Genomic DNA, 17,738 nt, shown 5'->3' on the forward strand with positions numbered 1-17,738 from the left:
TTTATCTGTTATGTTATATGCTGATGCCAGGTGTATGTATACTGCGATTAGGGTACCTGTTAGCTTAACCTGTTAGAGTCGTACCTGCATGGGTGTCCTTCGGGATCACCACCTATTGAGGACTGTGCGGTCCGACGGGACACCAGTCTAGCATGGATATAGATATGACTCGAGTGACTCGACGGGGTCCTCGCATCCCGATTGTCCTAGGTGTCCCCCGGGGCACCGAAGACCATAGTTACGTTCCTACGGGAGCGCATGTTGCACGTGTTCGGGAACGTGCCAGAGATTGGGTACCAGTTACAGGACTCTGACAGGAAGTTAACAGGCACCTAGTGGGACTAGTAGTGGGTCCCTTACTGAGTATTTTATACTCACTCTCTTCATGTCATGTTTTCAGGTAGAGGATAAGGCAAGGGCAAAGGCAAGCTGGCGAGCGGCCCGAAGTGACCGTGGCGAGCCATAGGGACTTCTGCTTTCGCTTATTCTTGTTTTTAACTTTAGTACCTGAGTTTGAGTATTCTTCATTACTTACCATCTTTTTATGTAGATAGGGCCCAAGTAGGACTTTAGAACGCATTTTTTTTTTGCATAACTACCTTGTTTGGATTTTCATAAATAAAATTTCTCAAACCTTATGCGTTTTACTAAATTTTATGACTTAAACCACTTGTTCTATATTTAGTAATGTCTTCGATTCAGTATAAGGAGTTGGGTCGTTACACTAGAGTACTTTGGAATCTCGATATGGTATAGATGATGCAGGCCGGAAAAAGTATGTCATTTGAAAATGGCTGTAGTTTCAAATGATCGACAACAAACCTATAGTGGAGGAAATTCATGAATATGAAAATTTGGTGGCAAATGTTCTATCTTAAGGAATGGAGATGTGTGAAATACTCCAAGCAAATTTACTACTCGAGAAATTTTCCCTATCATGGAACGTCTACCGAAATGACCTAAAGCATAAATGAAAGACTTGAAACTTCAGGAGTTGATCAGCCATATGCGAATAAAAGAACCCAATAGATTGAAAGATAAGATCATTTCTAAAAATCTAAATTTTGTTAATGCTAACCTCATTAAATTTTCTACTGATAATAGAGAAAGGTCCAAGCAGGTTGAAAAGCCATAATGGGAAAAAAGTCAGAAAAGAAGGGACAATTCATGGCTATTGGTGCAAAATCAAGAAGAAGAAACTGATATGCTATGTCTGTGGAAAGAAGGAACACAAATTTTATTAATGCTATCAAAGGAAAGGGAGGCCAAATCAAAGACCTATACCACAAGCCAATCTTGTTAAACAAGACGACGAAATCATAGTAGCTGTTTTGGAGGTCAACCTAATAGAAAATAAGACTGATTGGATTCTTGATATTGGAGCTTCAAGACATTTCTACACTAATCGGGAACTTCTCTATGATTTAAAGAACACTGAAGATGGAGAATGCGTGTTCATGGGAAACACAAATACTGTAAGAGTACTTGGGAAAGAGAATGTTATTTTAAAATTAACTTATAGAAAAGTTTTATCTTAGAGTAATGTTTTGTATGCCTCTTCCCTACCTAGAAAACTGGTATCTGGGAGTCTATTGAATCGGGCTTGTTTTAAGATTGTAGTAGAAGGGAAAAAGGTTATCCTCACAAAAAACGAAGACTTTTGTTGGTAAGGGTATCGATCTAATGGCCTGTTTGCACTTTCGATGAATGCAAATGCTTATAGTTCTACTTACATAGTTGAATCTATTGATATGTGGCATAGTAGACTAGATCATGTAAATTTTGCATCAATTAGGAAGCTTAAAGAATTAAGACTCATTAATGCATTTGAATCACATGAAACTAGTACATGTCTTATTTGTGTTGTTATTGTTAATTTTTTAATTGTTTTCTATAATAATTTTATGGATAATTTGTTTATTATTTAATAAAATTTATTATAACCATTATTATTCAATTGCAATTTATTATATAATAATATCCATGAATATGTTATTATATTCTAAATGTCCCTAATCGAACAATAATAAATTAAGATTAGTATGAGTTATAAATGATAAGCATAGGATGATTATATATATGTAGAGACGTAAATTATAATCATATTTCTTATTATTGAATAAGAATTGAAATGACCCTTTTTGAGATTATTAATTGAACATGTGTCATAAATAATCTCAAATAATTGATTGTTTTTTTATCCTTAGACCTGAGATTATCATAGTGTTAAATATATGAATTAATCTATTTTGATGCAATCAAATGTTATTATCTTTAACCAGATAATTATAGAAGTTGTACTCGTATAGGTTATGAATTATGTAGTGGACATTGATTGATCAAGATGAAATTTATTTCTCCTGTTATGGAGAGATATGTATGGGCTCCTCGATTAAGCGTGATTGTAGAAATGTATGGTCGTACTATAAATCAATTAATAAGGGTATTAATGTCATTTATTATTTATGTATGCTTATTGATCGAGAAAACAATTGAATTAGATAAGGTGACTTTGTCAATACTTTATATTAAATTATAGATATCGCGTGATAAAGAGATTAAAGCAAGAATTATATTAGGTTATGTTGGATCACCAACTTAATTTAATATGTGTAGCCATAATGTTTTGCTAGAGACCAATTATGACTTATGGGCCATAAAACGAATTATGGGCCCATTTCCATATTAAATTAACCTCACGTGTCGTAAACAAAAGAGCTGGGTCGAATTTGTCTTTGGGGTGGATAATTAATTAGCCCAATTAAAGAATTGAAAGCTTATTAAGAATCCCTAAGTCATTACGGAACCCTAAGAAGCCTATAAATAAGACCATAGGTGATATACATAGTAAAAGACAAAAATTCGTTTGTCAAAGAAAGAGAATTTGAAGAGTCAAAATTCCCACTCTGTGAGGTTCTAGCAAACCCAAATTCAAGGAGTCGAATTTCCAGTTCGTGTGTGGATACTGTCAAAGAACGTTAGTGATTTCGCAGTGCTTTACTGATACTATTTTGGAGGATTATCCTTATTGGTACTGATGTAATTCGAACTTGGAGAGTTACTCATGTTAGCACAATTTTATGTTTATTTGTGATTTAATTCTTTATGCACAGTTTGTTTGTCTAAGGGTTAGAAATTTTTTTTATGTTAATTCCGCTATGCCTAACCCTAGTTCATTTTCCAACATGTGTATAAAGTAAATATTTCAAGAAACCTTTCAAATCAGTTGTGACTAGAAATACAGAATTGTTAGAACTAATTCATTTAGATCTAGTTGATTTCAAAAACACTACAAATAAAGGTGGAAAAACTTATTATGTTTCTTTTGTTGATGATTTTTTCTAGATTTACTAAGATTTATCTTATAAAAACAAAAGATGAAGCTGGTAGCATGTTTTTAAAATTTAAGACAGAAACTGAAAACCAGTTATGTAAAAGGATAAAAAGATTAAAATCAGATAGAGGTGATGAATATAGCGATAAATCTCTTAAGAAAATTTGTGAATCAAATGGTATTATTCATGAAATTACTATCTCTTATTCACCATAACAAAATGGTATAGGAGAGAGGAAAAATAAACCCCTTAAGGAAATGATGAATGATATTTTATTAAATTCTGGGTTATCTGATAATATGTGGGTGAAAGTCGTGTTGTCTACATGTTTTGTTCCTAATAGGCTTGTATATCACCTACGAATTTTTTCCTTTTGCTGTGTATATCACCCTAGGGTTCCTCACAAAAAAACTAGATTTAACTCCTTACGAACTTTGGAAAGGATATGCACCTAATCTTTCTTACTTGACGGTTTAGGGATGCTTTGCTAAGGAAATGATTGTGGGTTAAAACCCATTTCAGCACCAATTTCCACCCCTTTTCCTATTAGCCTCGTGATCGACAGTTTTGGTGTTCTTCAGCATTAGCTTCGATCGATTCTTCAGCTCAACCACATCTTTGTCTTTAGGCCGCTGGGCTCCCTTCCTTTTAGGATTATCAATTGAGGGCTCTTCACTATAAATACATAGCCTCTCGATCATTTGCACAACAACAAAAATTTCACTCTTCCAAATCTTCTCTCCCATTTTCTATTCATCTCAATTTTCCATAATTTTCAAATATTGTTCTAAGCATTTTTTTTTATTTCTATTCCTTATTCCGACGAGATCACGTCTGAGTAAATTCTCAGAGTAGTGAATTAGAGCGGTAAATAGTGACAACGGGGATGGCAAACACACCAAGGTTGACAAACCATTTAGTGATGGCAAGGAAATAGAGAATACAGAAATCACAGAGCCTTGTAACGCCATTGTTGAGATCTCAAATTTTCAGGTCTCGTTTGCGGAAAAGAACAAGAAAATTCGACCATTTGAGCAAGAAGAACATAACCAAGCCAACATGAGCTTAACACTTGCACTTGTATGTACACTAGAATAAGAGGTCTCCGATTCAAATCCCTCACCCTCAAGAATACCGTTCAAGAAAAAAAAGTAACACTGCTCAAATGTCAAATATGAAAAAGGGTATTTTTGAAATTTTAGGTACGTTTAAATCTGATTTTTTTAAAAGATTTTTTTCCATGAGCCATAAATATTTTGATAAATTTCCTATTTATGACATTTTCCCTTTTTTTGAAACATTAATTTTTGTTTAAATTTTTTTACTATTTATATAATATCTATCAGTGACATTAATAAACACCCGTAAGAGTCTAATAACATTTATCATTCATAAATTATGTGAACTATTTAGGTATTTTTATGTTTATTATTTTCTTTGGCTAAATTATAAAATATATTTTCAACTTTGTGACGATCTCAAAATAAACTTTGAAAAGTTTTAATAACAGCATTAAGCATAAAAAGTAATGATATATAAGAAATATTATTATTAATTTTAGATTACTTTACATATATAAAAAATTAAAAATATTTACGGTCGTAAAACAAAATAAAAAAAGCCCATAAAACTCGTATAACTTGAGTTAATTTTGTCATAATTTCCAGATTTACCCTTTCATAATGTAACACCCAAGAAAATTAAGCTAATTTTGGAGTTAATTATCTTAATTTTGTTTAATTAGATTTAATTTATTGGGTGTTATTTTTGAATTCTTTGAATGAGAATTATTTGATTTTTGTGAGAATTGAAATTAATTAAATATTTGTTGGATGAAAATTTAATTAATTAGAGGTACATGTGGTGTTTGTTGAGATTTTGATTAAACGGTAAGTTAAGAGAATTAAGTAAAGTTGTGGATTTTTTGGTGTCGTTGAAGTTGAAGTTGAATTAAATTAAATAATTATGGATGTTATGTAATTAAATTGTGGGCTAGAAAGTTTGTTGGTGATTTGATAATTATATGTAGATGTGAATATATATATATAATTATTATGTTAAAGGAAAAGATAATTTTTTTATTTGTTGAAATATAATTATTTAAAGAAAAGATAATTGTATTTTGGAGAAATGATATTTATTATGGGAGAAAAAGTAAAATGATTATATTTTGGGAAAATATAATTATTTGTAAAAAGATAAATAATAATTAATTATTGTGGAAGATAATTAATTATTTTAGATAAAGGTAAATAATAATTAATTATTGTTGAAGATAATTAATTATTCTTCAGAAGGATAAATAATAATTAATTATTGTGGATAATTAATTATTCTGCAGAAAGATAAATATTGATGTTGTTATAGTTGGGTTAAGACAATTCAGGTTGGAAGTTATAAGGTGATTTATTGAAAAAGAATTGATTGATTAAAATAATTGAGGATTTAAGTTAATTTGAGATTTTCGAGGGAAAAATTGGTTTTGGTGGAATTGGATTTAATTGAGTATATATATATATATTTAATTAATAATTTGGAAAAGTGAAGTTAATTATATGATGAAATATAATTATATTTGTTTGGAAAGAAGATAATCTATGAGAAGAGAGATAGTTGATTTAATTGAACGAAAAAAATATTTATTTATTTAGAAGAGAGAATAATGGTTTAAATAAATATATATGTTTATTGTAAATTTTGGTGAGAGAATAATAATAATAATAATAATAATAATAATAATAAAGATTATTGTTATTATTTGGGTCTATAAATAACATTGGAATGCTTAAGTTGGAAAGAAAAGGAAAAAGAAAAAAAATGTTCTTTATCTTCTTCTCTAAGATAACCCTATGCTGTCGCCGCCTCACCAGTTTTAGTTAAGATTGGTCTCTTTGGAAAACTTGAGTATTTAAAGTGATGAAATTTTCCATCAAGGATAAGAGAAATTTTCAACCTCCATTTGAGTAACCTTAGTAAGCTAATAAAATGAAATTAATATTTTGTTAATTTAATTTTGGATCTATTTGGAGTTTCTTTAAAGGTTCAATTGGATAATTTTTTTACACTTAAATCTTGGATTTTTTCCAATCAAGATTGAATTGGTTTCAACAGCATTTTTTGAAAATTAATTAATTTGGGAGATATTTTGGATGATAGCCAATTGCTAATTTCATTAATTAAGATGTTGAAGTTTTTCTTTTATGACTATGATTAAATTAATTGGAGAATTTTTACTGTCAGCTAGGGAGTACCTTATTTGGCAAAAATCTCCAAGTAAGAGATTCTTCTACTAGACCTTCAAACTGAATTTAAGAGATCGCATGTAATTATGATTATGCATTGATGGTAGTTAAAATGCATAACTTGATGCTATTGATAATGACTATCATTATATTAATGATTGATGATGATGACTGATATTATGTTTATGACTGGTAGTATGTTGATGTTGATGACTTTTGATGTTGATATTGATGCATGATATATTAATCATCACATGATTAAGGACGTTAAGATTAATATTCATGGCATATTTATGGTGATGTTATGATATGCTACATGCTATGGATATGGTGTTCTGTTAACTTTGTCTATTAGAGTCGTACTCACATGGGTGTCCCTCGGGATCACCACCTTTTTATGACTGTGTAATCCGACGGAACTATCAATCCATTATGACATTGACATTTACATAGACATGATTACGAGTGATTCGACGGGGTCACTCACAGCCTGATTGTCTTAGTGTTTCCTTCGGGTACACTAAAGATCAGATTGTCTTAGGTGTTCATTTGGGTTCACCGAAGAGCAAATTTGTTCCTATGGGATCACAGCTTGCACGTGTTCGAGAACGTGCCAATTCAGGGGTATTTCTTTACAAGACTCTAATAGGAAGTTAACAGGCACCTAGCGAGACTAGTAGTGAGTCATTTACTGACGAAAGGTAGAGGAAAGCTGGCGAGCGACAAATAAGGATCCGTGGCATGCCATTTGGGGACTCAGTTTTGCTTCCGCATCTATGTATCAGTGTTTCAGTATTTTGTTTTTAATGAAAATTTAGTTTCCCTCTTTTCAAGAAAGTATCTATTGTTATTGTTTCTTTTTAGTAACGACCTCAGCTTAGTATAAAAAGTTGGGTCGTTACACATAATTTCTTCATCTTATATTCTCAAGTTTATTTCTTCTTCATAATCTCTCATCTTTGACACCATCTTTTTCATAAAGAAAATATTTCTTTCCTTATTCATTTTCCATTATCAAGTATATTGTGTCCTTTTTTCACTATATGATCATGTGCCAATATCCAAACGATTAGTTGTGTATCCTATATAGACATAGATAGATTGTCTAGATTTGGTACAAGATTGTTTAGATTTGGTATAAGATCGTTTAGACTAAGTATAAGGGAGATCGCTTAGACTTTGTACAAGGGTACAAGATGGTTTAGATTGGGTCAAGAGTACAAGATCATTTAGATTGGGTATAAGTGTACAAGATTGTTTAGACTTGGTCAAGGGTACAAGATTGTTCAAACTGGGTATAAGGAAAGATCATGTATCAAGATTTTTTATATTTGGTACAATATCGTTTAGACTGGATATAAGATCGCTTAGACTGGATACAAAGGTACAAGATCGTTTAGATTGAGACAAGGGTACAAGATCATTTAGATCACTTGGTACAAGATTATTTTTTGCTTGTGTGTGGTCGATTAATCCCGGGTTATTTTTGTTATGTCATCTTGTGGGCTTGTGGGGTTTTTTCTTTTTCTTTTTCAAATTTTTTTTATATTTTGTAAATATTTTTATGTCGTTCTATTTTTGGAAATTTTTCTTAAATTTAGATGTATGGTTGTACTTGTTTTTATTGTATGAACGAAAATTAAGGAAGTTTTCAAAAGTTTCAATGATACTTCAAGATTAAAAAATATAATGTAGTTGTTTTATGGGTAATTAGAATGGATAGCAATTGTTAGAATAATTATTAACTATCTAGCAACATTTTAAAAAAATTACAAATATAGCAAAATCTATCGGTGATAGACTTCTATCGTTGATAGACTCCTATGGTTTATCAGTGATAGACCAACATTTGCTACATGGTCTATCGGTGATAGACTCCTATCATTGATAGATTTTGACAAATTTTGCTATATTTGCAATTTTTTTAAAATGTTGCTATATACTTAATTATTTTGAATATAATTGCTACATTTGCAACATCCCTAATTGTATGAAAGAAAATTGTTATTACATTGTTTTGGAAAAGATTCTAACTTTTCAAAAGTTACATTTAACATTTTGATCTTAGAGAGAAAAGAGATAATTTAAAAATCCTACTGTTACTCCAACTTATTTAGATACGCTTATTTGATCCATATAAATACTATCAATTTTCTCCGATTAATTTATCAAGTTATTCCACATCAATTTTCGAAAAAAAAGAAAAGAAAACAAAGATGAACCAAAGTTTCGTTAAAACATTAAAAAAAAAAAAGAGTAGTTGTAGGAGATTCCATAAATCGACTCACCAATCCAATGCTAAAAAAAATGGTTGTGTGCAAGTCAAATATCTCAAACTCCCAACCAAACTTTTGAAATATGAAGGATCAACACCATCTCCTTCTTCATATTTGGACAATTTGGTCCTAGTTTCAACCAAAGTTGTAACAGGCTTAGAATCGATCATATTGAACTTCTCTAGAATTTCTCTAGTATATCGTTCTTGAGAGATGAAAATATCTTTCTCTGACTGCTTCGCCTCAATGCCAAGATAATATGACATCAGTTCTACATTTGTCGTTTCAAATTCTTGGGTCATTGCTTTCTTGAGATCTTCAAACATACTTGCACAATTTCCTATAATAATTAAGTCATCCATGTACAAACAAACCACCAAAATATCTCCATGAGCATTAGTCGTAATATAAAGAGAATGTTCATAAGGACACCTCAAATAACCCATTATCAAGAAAATAGTTGTTGATTATGCTATTCCACATTCTTGGTGCTTGTTTCAATCCGTACAATGCTTATTCAATTTTAGAACTTTATCCTCTTGGCCTTTCACAGAATAACCAAGAGGTTGTTCTAAATAGACTTCTTCTAAATATCCATTCAAAAATCCCGATTGACATTCATTTGAAAGATCTTCCAATTATTTTGAGCAGCAAGCACAATTAACAACCTTATGGTTTCCAAATGAGCAACGGGAGCAAATACTTCATCTTAATCAATGCATTTTCTTTAAGAATTTCCTTTTCTGATTAATCTTGCTTTGTATCTCTCCACTCTCTCCTTTCATTTCATTTTATCTTGAACACCCATTTAACACCTACTGCTTTCTTTCCATTTGAAAGAGTCGAAAGTTCCCATGTATCATTTTTTTTATGGATTTTATCTCCATAAGTGTGGTTTTGAAATTTTTGGATGTGTTGGAGGAACTTGAGTAACTATATGTGATTATGTAATTCATTAAGTTTTGAGGGCAAGTTATGTATTTTTGGGTTAATAAAAATTTATTTGTTGAAGTTTGAGATAATTGGGTTGAGGAGAGAAAAAATTGTTTTTTAGATATTGGTGATACTTTTTGGAAAGAAAAAAAAAAAGAGAGATTGATGTGATTGGTGGAATTTAAGTTTTTGAAGAGGGAGATTTTTTGGGAAAAGAAAAGATAATAATAATGATAAATTATTATTATTATTAATGCATTAAATAGCCCTGGCACTATTCATCTTCTTCTTCAACCAAACCCTAAAGAAAACCCTAGATTGCCGCCACCGTCGATCGCCGCCGTCCTTCCCCACACCGTCGATCGCCGCTGCTGTCTCGCCAAGGAACCCGAGCCCTTCACAAGCAGTCGTCGCCCCTACCGTCCGCCACTTACCGCATCTCCGTCAGCACCTCACCGCCAGCCGTCGGTTGTTGCCTCGCCGTCACGATCGTCGCTTGGCGTCGCCAGGAAACTCCTTGTAACGCTCCGAAAATTTAAGGTAAAATTTTTCTCGTTTTATGTAAAGTGCAAGTTGATATAATAATAATATAATATTAATTATATTATTATTATTAATATTTATTTTATTTGTTATAATATTAATATTGTAATTATTGTTATTAATCAATATTATAGAAATATTATTATTTTAAAACAATAAACATTATTATTACATAATATTAATTTATTATTTGTTTAATATTAATATTATTAATATATTATTAATATTACTTTATTATTATTATAATTTTTATTAATATATATATATATATATATAATAATTTTTTTTTTTAAAAACCCTAATTCGCGCCGCCCCCCCCATCCAAATTTTCTTCTCCTCTTCCGTTTCCTCCTTCCTCACACCGCGCCACCGCCCCGAGCCCCATCCATCTCCTCTTCTTCCTCCATCCCTTCCTTCATCGTCTCTGCACCGCCACCATCACCATCATCTCCGTCTCCGTCCTCTGCCCTATCCCCATCTCCGTCGGTGCGCGTAGCCTCGCCGGACGTTCGCCGCGGCCTCCAACCATTTCTGTTTCGCTTCCATCAGCCGACGCTTCTCCACCTCTCTCTCTTCGTTTCTACCACCGCCGGCTTCCTCTCCGTCATCAGCTCGTGTTTCCGACGCCGACAGAGCACAGAGGGAAGCGCCGTCGTCGCCGGAAGGGAAAAAGGATACACGAGCCGTGAGGTGAAGCCGACCCGACCCGGTTCCAAGCTGACCCGACCCATAATCCGTTTCCAGTCCGAGCCGAGCCGAGCCACCTAAGCCTTCCTTCCTCCACTTCGGTTCACGGTGAGTTTTCGGTAAGGATTGTTTTGATGAATTCCCTAATGTTACCTCGTCCGATTCGAGTTTGAATGTTGGATTAAGATATGGCCCTACTTTTCTCCCTTGAAGGTAGTACAGAGTGGACGCTTAAGTTCTCGGGTTCCGCGGCAGGCCTGGTTGGAGATAGCTTCCTTTCCTTGGGTAAGTCAACGGATGTCGCTTCCGACCTTTTTTAAACGACTTCTACTAAAGTCATCAACTAAAACTTTCGTGTTTCGTTAGGTGGATCTGTCGAGCGTGGATTTCGATCGAGCGGCATAACCGAGTATCAGGTAAGGGTTTTCCTACTACTGGACCCGAGTCCAGGCTGAAAACGTAGTAATCCACAGGGGATTACACGTTAGTGACTGTACTGAATAACTGTATGCGTGTTGACTGTTAAGTACTGTTATTATATTTGTCTGATGTAAATATACTGTGACTGCGAGTTGTGGATTGAGATTTTATGTTGATGGACCTTGAAGTTACGGTTCAGTATGTAGTAAAACACTGGTCTGGATGTGGTTCATGGAATTTGGACGGGGATGGACAGTGAGTCCGATTTTGGTTGGTTAGTCGATTGGACCTAGGGTTTTCCCTATTGGTGTGCGAATCGGTAATGCATATAGCAACTGAGGGTGTAGATGTTTAAACCTATACTATCTGACTGAAAAAGCCTATGGCGGGACTGTGATATGAATGCCGTTGGGATGTGACTGATGTAGACAGTTTAGTTTGGACTGAGGGGTAACGGTTAGCTTCATCTATGGGGTAGTGTGCCTTACGGATATGTGCGTCCTTCGGGAGCACTAGACTGATATGTGCGTCCTTCGGGAGCACTAGACTGATATGTGCATCCTTCGGGAGCACTAGACTGATATGTGCGTCCTTCGGGAGCACTAGACTGATATGTGCGTCCTTCGGGAGCACTAGACTGATATGTGCGTCCTTCGGGAGCACTAGACTGATATGTGCATCCTTCGGGAGCACTAGACTGATATGTGCATCCTTCGGGAGCACTAGACTGATATGTGCATCCTTCGGGAGCACTAGACTGATATGTGCATCCTTCGGGAGCACTAGACTGTTATGTAGGGTACCCCCGAATAGGAAGTTAACTGTTGTCCCCTAACGGGCCCAGTAGTGGGTCCCTTACTGGGTATGTTTATACTCACCCTTTCTCTTCTTTAACTTTTCAGGTAGGGGTACAGCGAGGGGCAGACCGACGAGAGGCAGGAAGGATGCGTGAAGGCCATATGGACGCGTCTGGTTTTCTTATCGCTTCCGCTATGTATTTTGTCAGAATATTTTGACTTGTGATTTTGAACTGGTGACTTGATATTTTATTTTGTGACTTTTTGATTATTTAAAATAGGGCCCGAAACTGTCTTTTGTAAGATTTTTAATGTTTTAATGAATCGTAACTGGTCCGTTTTAAATTTTATGTTGAATGGTCGAGTTTTGGTGTTTGGTAGTGACCTCAGCTTAGTCCGGAAAGTTGGGTCGTTACACTCCTCCACCGGTCGAACGCATCTAGCCGCTCCGCGCCGCCACCCGACCCAGGCATCTTGCCGCTTCGCGTCGCCACCCGACCCGTGCGTCCAGCCACTCCGCATTGCTGTCCAGCCGAACGAATCCAGCCGCTCCGTGCCGCCACCCGACCCGCGTATCCAGTCACTCTACACTGCCACCCGACCCGCGCATCCAGTCCCTCCGTGCTGCCATCCGGCCCGCTCCACACCACAAGCCGTGCCCGCACCCTTCTTCGCGAGCCGATTTCCAGCCGAGTCGCGTCTTCTTCCAGTCCCTAGTCGAGTCGATTCCTGCTTTCTAGCCGAGCTGATTCGCCTGTCTTTGAATCGTCAGCCTGCTTCGGTCCTTTGCACCTATTTTGGTAAGTTGATTGGGTTTTTGGCACACCCAACAAGAACTTAAGATTTTTTAACCTAAATAAATTATTTGGATTAAACTAATTTATCTCTCTTAAAAAGGCAGCTTGGACGAATTGACCTGTAGAGTGAAAAACTTCTTCAGTTAAGGACCATCTCGTTGTAACCACGACCTCAGGTGAGTATTCCAACTGAATTCTTGCGTCCTTGGTCATTTAATGCTCAAGTTATGAAGACTGGTGTTTTCTAACCATTTAGGACCCTGCGACTTGGAAAGCGTGTTGTTCTTGCTGTTAGGACTTGTTGAGCAAATCTCCAGGTAAGAGATTCCTACTACTAGCTCTACGACTAGAATCACGAGATCGCATACCTTTTAGTTATGCACATTGAGGACTAGACTGTGTAGCGATATGTCAATTAATGAGGATATGATGTGATTAATGATGTGATTTGATATGATGACATGGTATAACGTGATGACGTGGCTTGTTATGACTTTATGTTTCGACATTGTGATGAGATGTGATATGATGATTAGTCGTGATATGATTACGTGATGATGCTATGCTGTATGTATGTTGTGGTTAAGGTGCATGTTAGCTTACCCTATTAGAGTCGTACCTGCATGGGTGTCCTTCGGGATCACCACCTATTTAGGACTGTGTAGTCCGACGGGACCGCCAATTTAGCATTGATACAGATATGATTCGTGCGATTCGACGAGATCCTCGCAGCTCGATTATCTTAGCGCTTCCTCTGGGTACGCTACAGACTAGATTGTCCTAAGTGTTCCTTCGGGTCACCGAAGACCAGATTTTGTTCCTACGAGATCACATGTTGCACGTGTTCGAGAACGTGCCAGTTTTTTGGTACCATTTTCAGGACTCTAATAGGAAGTTAACAGGCACCAAGTTGTACTAGCAGTGGGTCCCTTACTGAGTATTTTATACTAACTCTTTCCATTTCATATTTTTCAGGTAAGGCAAGAGGTAAGGGCAAGGGCAAGCTGGCGAGCGACCAGAAGTGACTGTGGCGAGCCATAGGGATTTCTGCTTCCGCTTTACAACCGAGTTTAAACATTGAATGTTTGAGTTTTAGTTATTCTTTAATTGTCATTTCGTTTCTTTAAAATTAGATAAGGCCCGAGTTAGTTTTTTAGTATTTGTTTACATTTCGCACATTACTTTTGATTTGGTTTTTAAATAAATAAAATTTTGAGGTTTTGTTCGTTTTTGCCAAACTTTATAACTTTATTTCTGTTATTTATATTTAGTAATGGCTTCGACTTAGTATAAAGAGTTGGGTCGTTACATTCAAAATTCAAAGGTTCATTGTCACCAAATAGACAAAAAAGAGTAAGGTTATTAAAACTTTGACTTAACTCTTCAGCTCATCATATATGTCTTGTAAACTTCTCATGTCATGAGGCCCTTCACTTGAACTTGCAGATGATAAAGGTGTGTTTTGTTGTGGAGTGATAGACGATACTGGTGGTGTTGATGGAGAAGCAATATCACTTCGCTCATCATGATCATTAGGGAAAAGCAAAAAATTTGTAGTCTTCTGGTTCATCATTCCAATTTCATGATGCTTCTTCATCAAACACAACATCTGTGCTTACCATCATCTTCTTTGTAACAAGATTATAAAGCTTGTAGCCTTTTGAGTTTGCATCATATATAGCCCACAAAAACATGTTTCTCACTTTTATAATCAAGCTTATTACGCTTTTGATCAAGTATGTGCATAAGTAATACATTCAAATACTCTCAAATGAGCAATGGATGGTTTTCTTCCTATCCATGCTTGCTGAGGAGTTTTGTTCCACAAGCTTTTTGGAGGAGAACGATTTGATAAGTACATTGCACATTCAACAACTTGTGCCCAAAATTTTTTTGGCATCTTCTTGGTCTTCAACATGCTTCGAACCATTTTAAGTATTATTCGGTTCTTCTTCTCAACAACACCATTTTGTTGAGGAGTAAATGGAACTATCATAGGTCGACGAATTCCATTTTCTGCGCAAAATGTTTTGAATTCATTTGAAGTGAATTCACCTCCCCTGTTTGATCTCAAAGCTTTTATGTAATGACCATTTTCTTTTTCAACAAGAGCTTTAAATCTCTTGAACATATCGAATACTTATGATTTCTCTTTGACAAAGTAAACCAAGTTTTTCGATTGAATCGTCAATAAATAATAAGAAATAATTATTCTTATGCCGAAAGAACTTGGTTTGATCGGTCTACAAAGATCAGTGTGAATTAACTCCAGTGGTCTCCTCGCTCTAAAAGATGATTTTTGTAGAAAACTCTTCCTTGATTGTTTGCCATAAAGATAACCTTCAAAAAATTGATCTGGATGTTTAACATATGACAACCCTTTCACCATGTTCTTCCTGGCCAATAATCTCAAGCCATCAAAATTCAAATGCCCAAATCTCAAGTGCCAAATCCAATTGGGATCATTCAAACATGACTTTAGACATTTAGCAACATCAACGTGAATGTTTAATAAAAACATTCTATTTTTCGTCATTTGCACTTTACCAATCATATTGCCATGATTATCTCTTATCAAAACTATAATCATTCCTCAAAATATTATAGCCTTTCTCTAAGAGTAGTCATAAACTCAAAATGTTGTTCTTCATATTAGACACATAATAAATATTAGAGATAAACTCATGCTTCCCATTCTTCAAATCGATCAAAATTTTATCATTTTCCTTTTCAATTCCATCTTCCATGCTTGGTCCTTCTTCTATCATAAGGCCCACCATGGGTACCTGTGCGGGTTCGTGGTTTCAATATTTTCAATTTCAGGTTTGTTTTGTTATCGCAACTGATCCAAGAATCACACAGGCAATAACAAGTTAAACTTCAGGTCACCTCAGCTGGGGCGTGGAACTTGCCTAGAACCAATCTAGATCCAGCTTTTACTTTCTCCACTGCTTCCCTAACCGCAGCACTGGTTTCCCTTACACTTGCTCCACATCCCTCCTTTTGTTCCTCAATTGCCTTGGAAGCAGGACCGATAAAGATATATTAATGTCATCTACCACATTATATATCATTTTCATTAATATACAATAAATTGTGAGCAAGTTGAATCGTAAAAATGATCAACAAAATTTCATCAGTCGGTAATTCACATATTTTTCCTGCTGTTTAATTGTCTTCAAAATTTTTATACAAATCTCATATTTAGGTCTATTATTAATATTATTATTCACGACCTTTCTTTAAACATATTCTATTCTACAACCTAGCTACATGTAGTATGGTTTCGTTGGCCTAATATCACATCCACACACACACAAACACAAAGTATAGATGCTTTATATATCCACCTTAGCCTTCTAGACTAACAAAAGATGATTGATATAAATTTTAACTTCACATATTGAACATGCTGACCATGTCCCTTGCAAGGATTATTGATGGTGGAGACTATATATTGTTCTCTCTTCACCTTCATTTTTCTCCTTCTTTATCTTAGGTCGTCTGGACCAACATCAGCCTCCGTCCATCTTGTCCTCGTTCTCCAGCAAGTTGTTCAATAACCAAATTTTAAATTATCAAATTTCTTAATCCTTTGCTTTTCATTCTCTCCTCCTTTCTAACCAAAATATGAATAGTATGTTGAAGAGAAGCACAACAAATAAGGATAAGAAAGTGAATACAAATACAAAGTGTAATAGATTTTTGGTGTCTATCAATGTCCTTGGGAGCACAGGTCCAGTTAGGTTTGTGGCAAATGAAGATGATTTGGTTTGTGAGGTTATCAAAACTTCTCTTACATTGTATGCTCGTCAAGGTCGTCTTCCTATTCTTGGAACTAATGTTGATAACTTTTTTCTCTACCGTGTTAATGATGAAAAACGGGATGGTATGTATTTCATCGAACCCTTGTTCTTCTATAAAAAAAAATTTATCCATTAGCAAAGAACTGATCAGTTTTGTTTTCGTTCTTTTCTTTTTTCTTTTTTTTTTCTTTTTCTAACAGCTCTAAGCCCAAGGGAAAGTATAGGATCAAAGCAAGTAAGGCACTTTTTGCTATGTAAGAAGCAAGGGACTTCACATTCATTATTGCTTAATGAGAAAACCTCAAGGCAAAGGGAAAAAGAAAAAGGGAGTTGGAAAAGATGGCTCAACAAATCATTGAATTACAGCATTCAATCTCATTGCATGCTGTAATTTTACTGTAATTCATCCACCTGTTCTATAAATAATGGAGATCGGTTCTCACGTCTATGTTCCGTTGTAAAAGTTGAAAACATGTATACAATTTATAAACTTTTTCAACACAACCTACCTAGCTAATTAATTAATTGACATAAAAAAATTATCATCACAATGGTTTGTGGTTTGATGCTTCTATTTACATATAAAATTATTGTACTTAAAATCTAAATCTTATATTGGTCTCTAAACTTTCTATCTTATTCTATTTTAATCACTAAACTTTTAGAAAGAGCATATTTTGGTCACTGTCGTTAAGATTTCGTTAATTCTCTAAAGGAATTGTGAGAGAACTTCTATATTTTGATGAGTAGGATGCCAAATAAAGTAATCACTTAATATTCTAGAGTTTTAATTTTTAGTTAAAGGATAGATGACAAAGTGATATTTTATCATACAACTAATTTAGTCATTGCATTCTAGATTTTGCTCATCACTATTTTGGCGCATTGTCATTCTACTTCAC

The 17,738-nt window shown here is 34.7% G+C and overlaps 1 protein-coding gene across 1 annotated transcript; it reads left to right on the forward strand.

Annotated features, from left to right (window-relative positions):
* Window positions 1–16,414: 16,414 nt before the first annotated feature.
* LOC103496795 (uncharacterized) lies at window positions 16,415–17,387 on the forward strand. The gene is made up of 2 exons (XM_008458794.3): window positions 16,415–16,919; window positions 17,037–17,387. The coding sequence occupies exons 1-2, from the start codon at window positions 16,661–16,663 to the stop codon at window positions 17,225–17,227; spliced, it is 450 nt and encodes a 149-aa protein (XP_008457016.1). The 5' UTR covers window positions 16,415–16,660; the 3' UTR covers window positions 17,228–17,387.
* The last annotated feature ends 351 nt before the right edge of the window (window positions 17,388–17,738 follow it).

This window comes from Cucumis melo, chromosome 6 (genome assembly GCF_025177605.1).
Source record: "Cucumis melo cultivar AY chromosome 6, USDA_Cmelo_AY_1.0, whole genome shotgun sequence".
Taxonomy (NCBI): domain Eukaryota; kingdom Viridiplantae; phylum Streptophyta; class Magnoliopsida; order Cucurbitales; family Cucurbitaceae; genus Cucumis; species Cucumis melo.

Coding starts and splice junctions, on each gene's coding strand:
- LOC103496795 (XM_008458794.3), top strand. CDS start 16,661: ATGAATAGTATGTTGAAGAGAAGCACAACAAATAAGGATAAGAAAGTG. Junction 16,920..17,036: donor TAATGATGAAAAACGGGATG/GTATGTATTTCA, acceptor TTTTTCTAACAG/CTCTAAGCCCAAGGGAAAGT.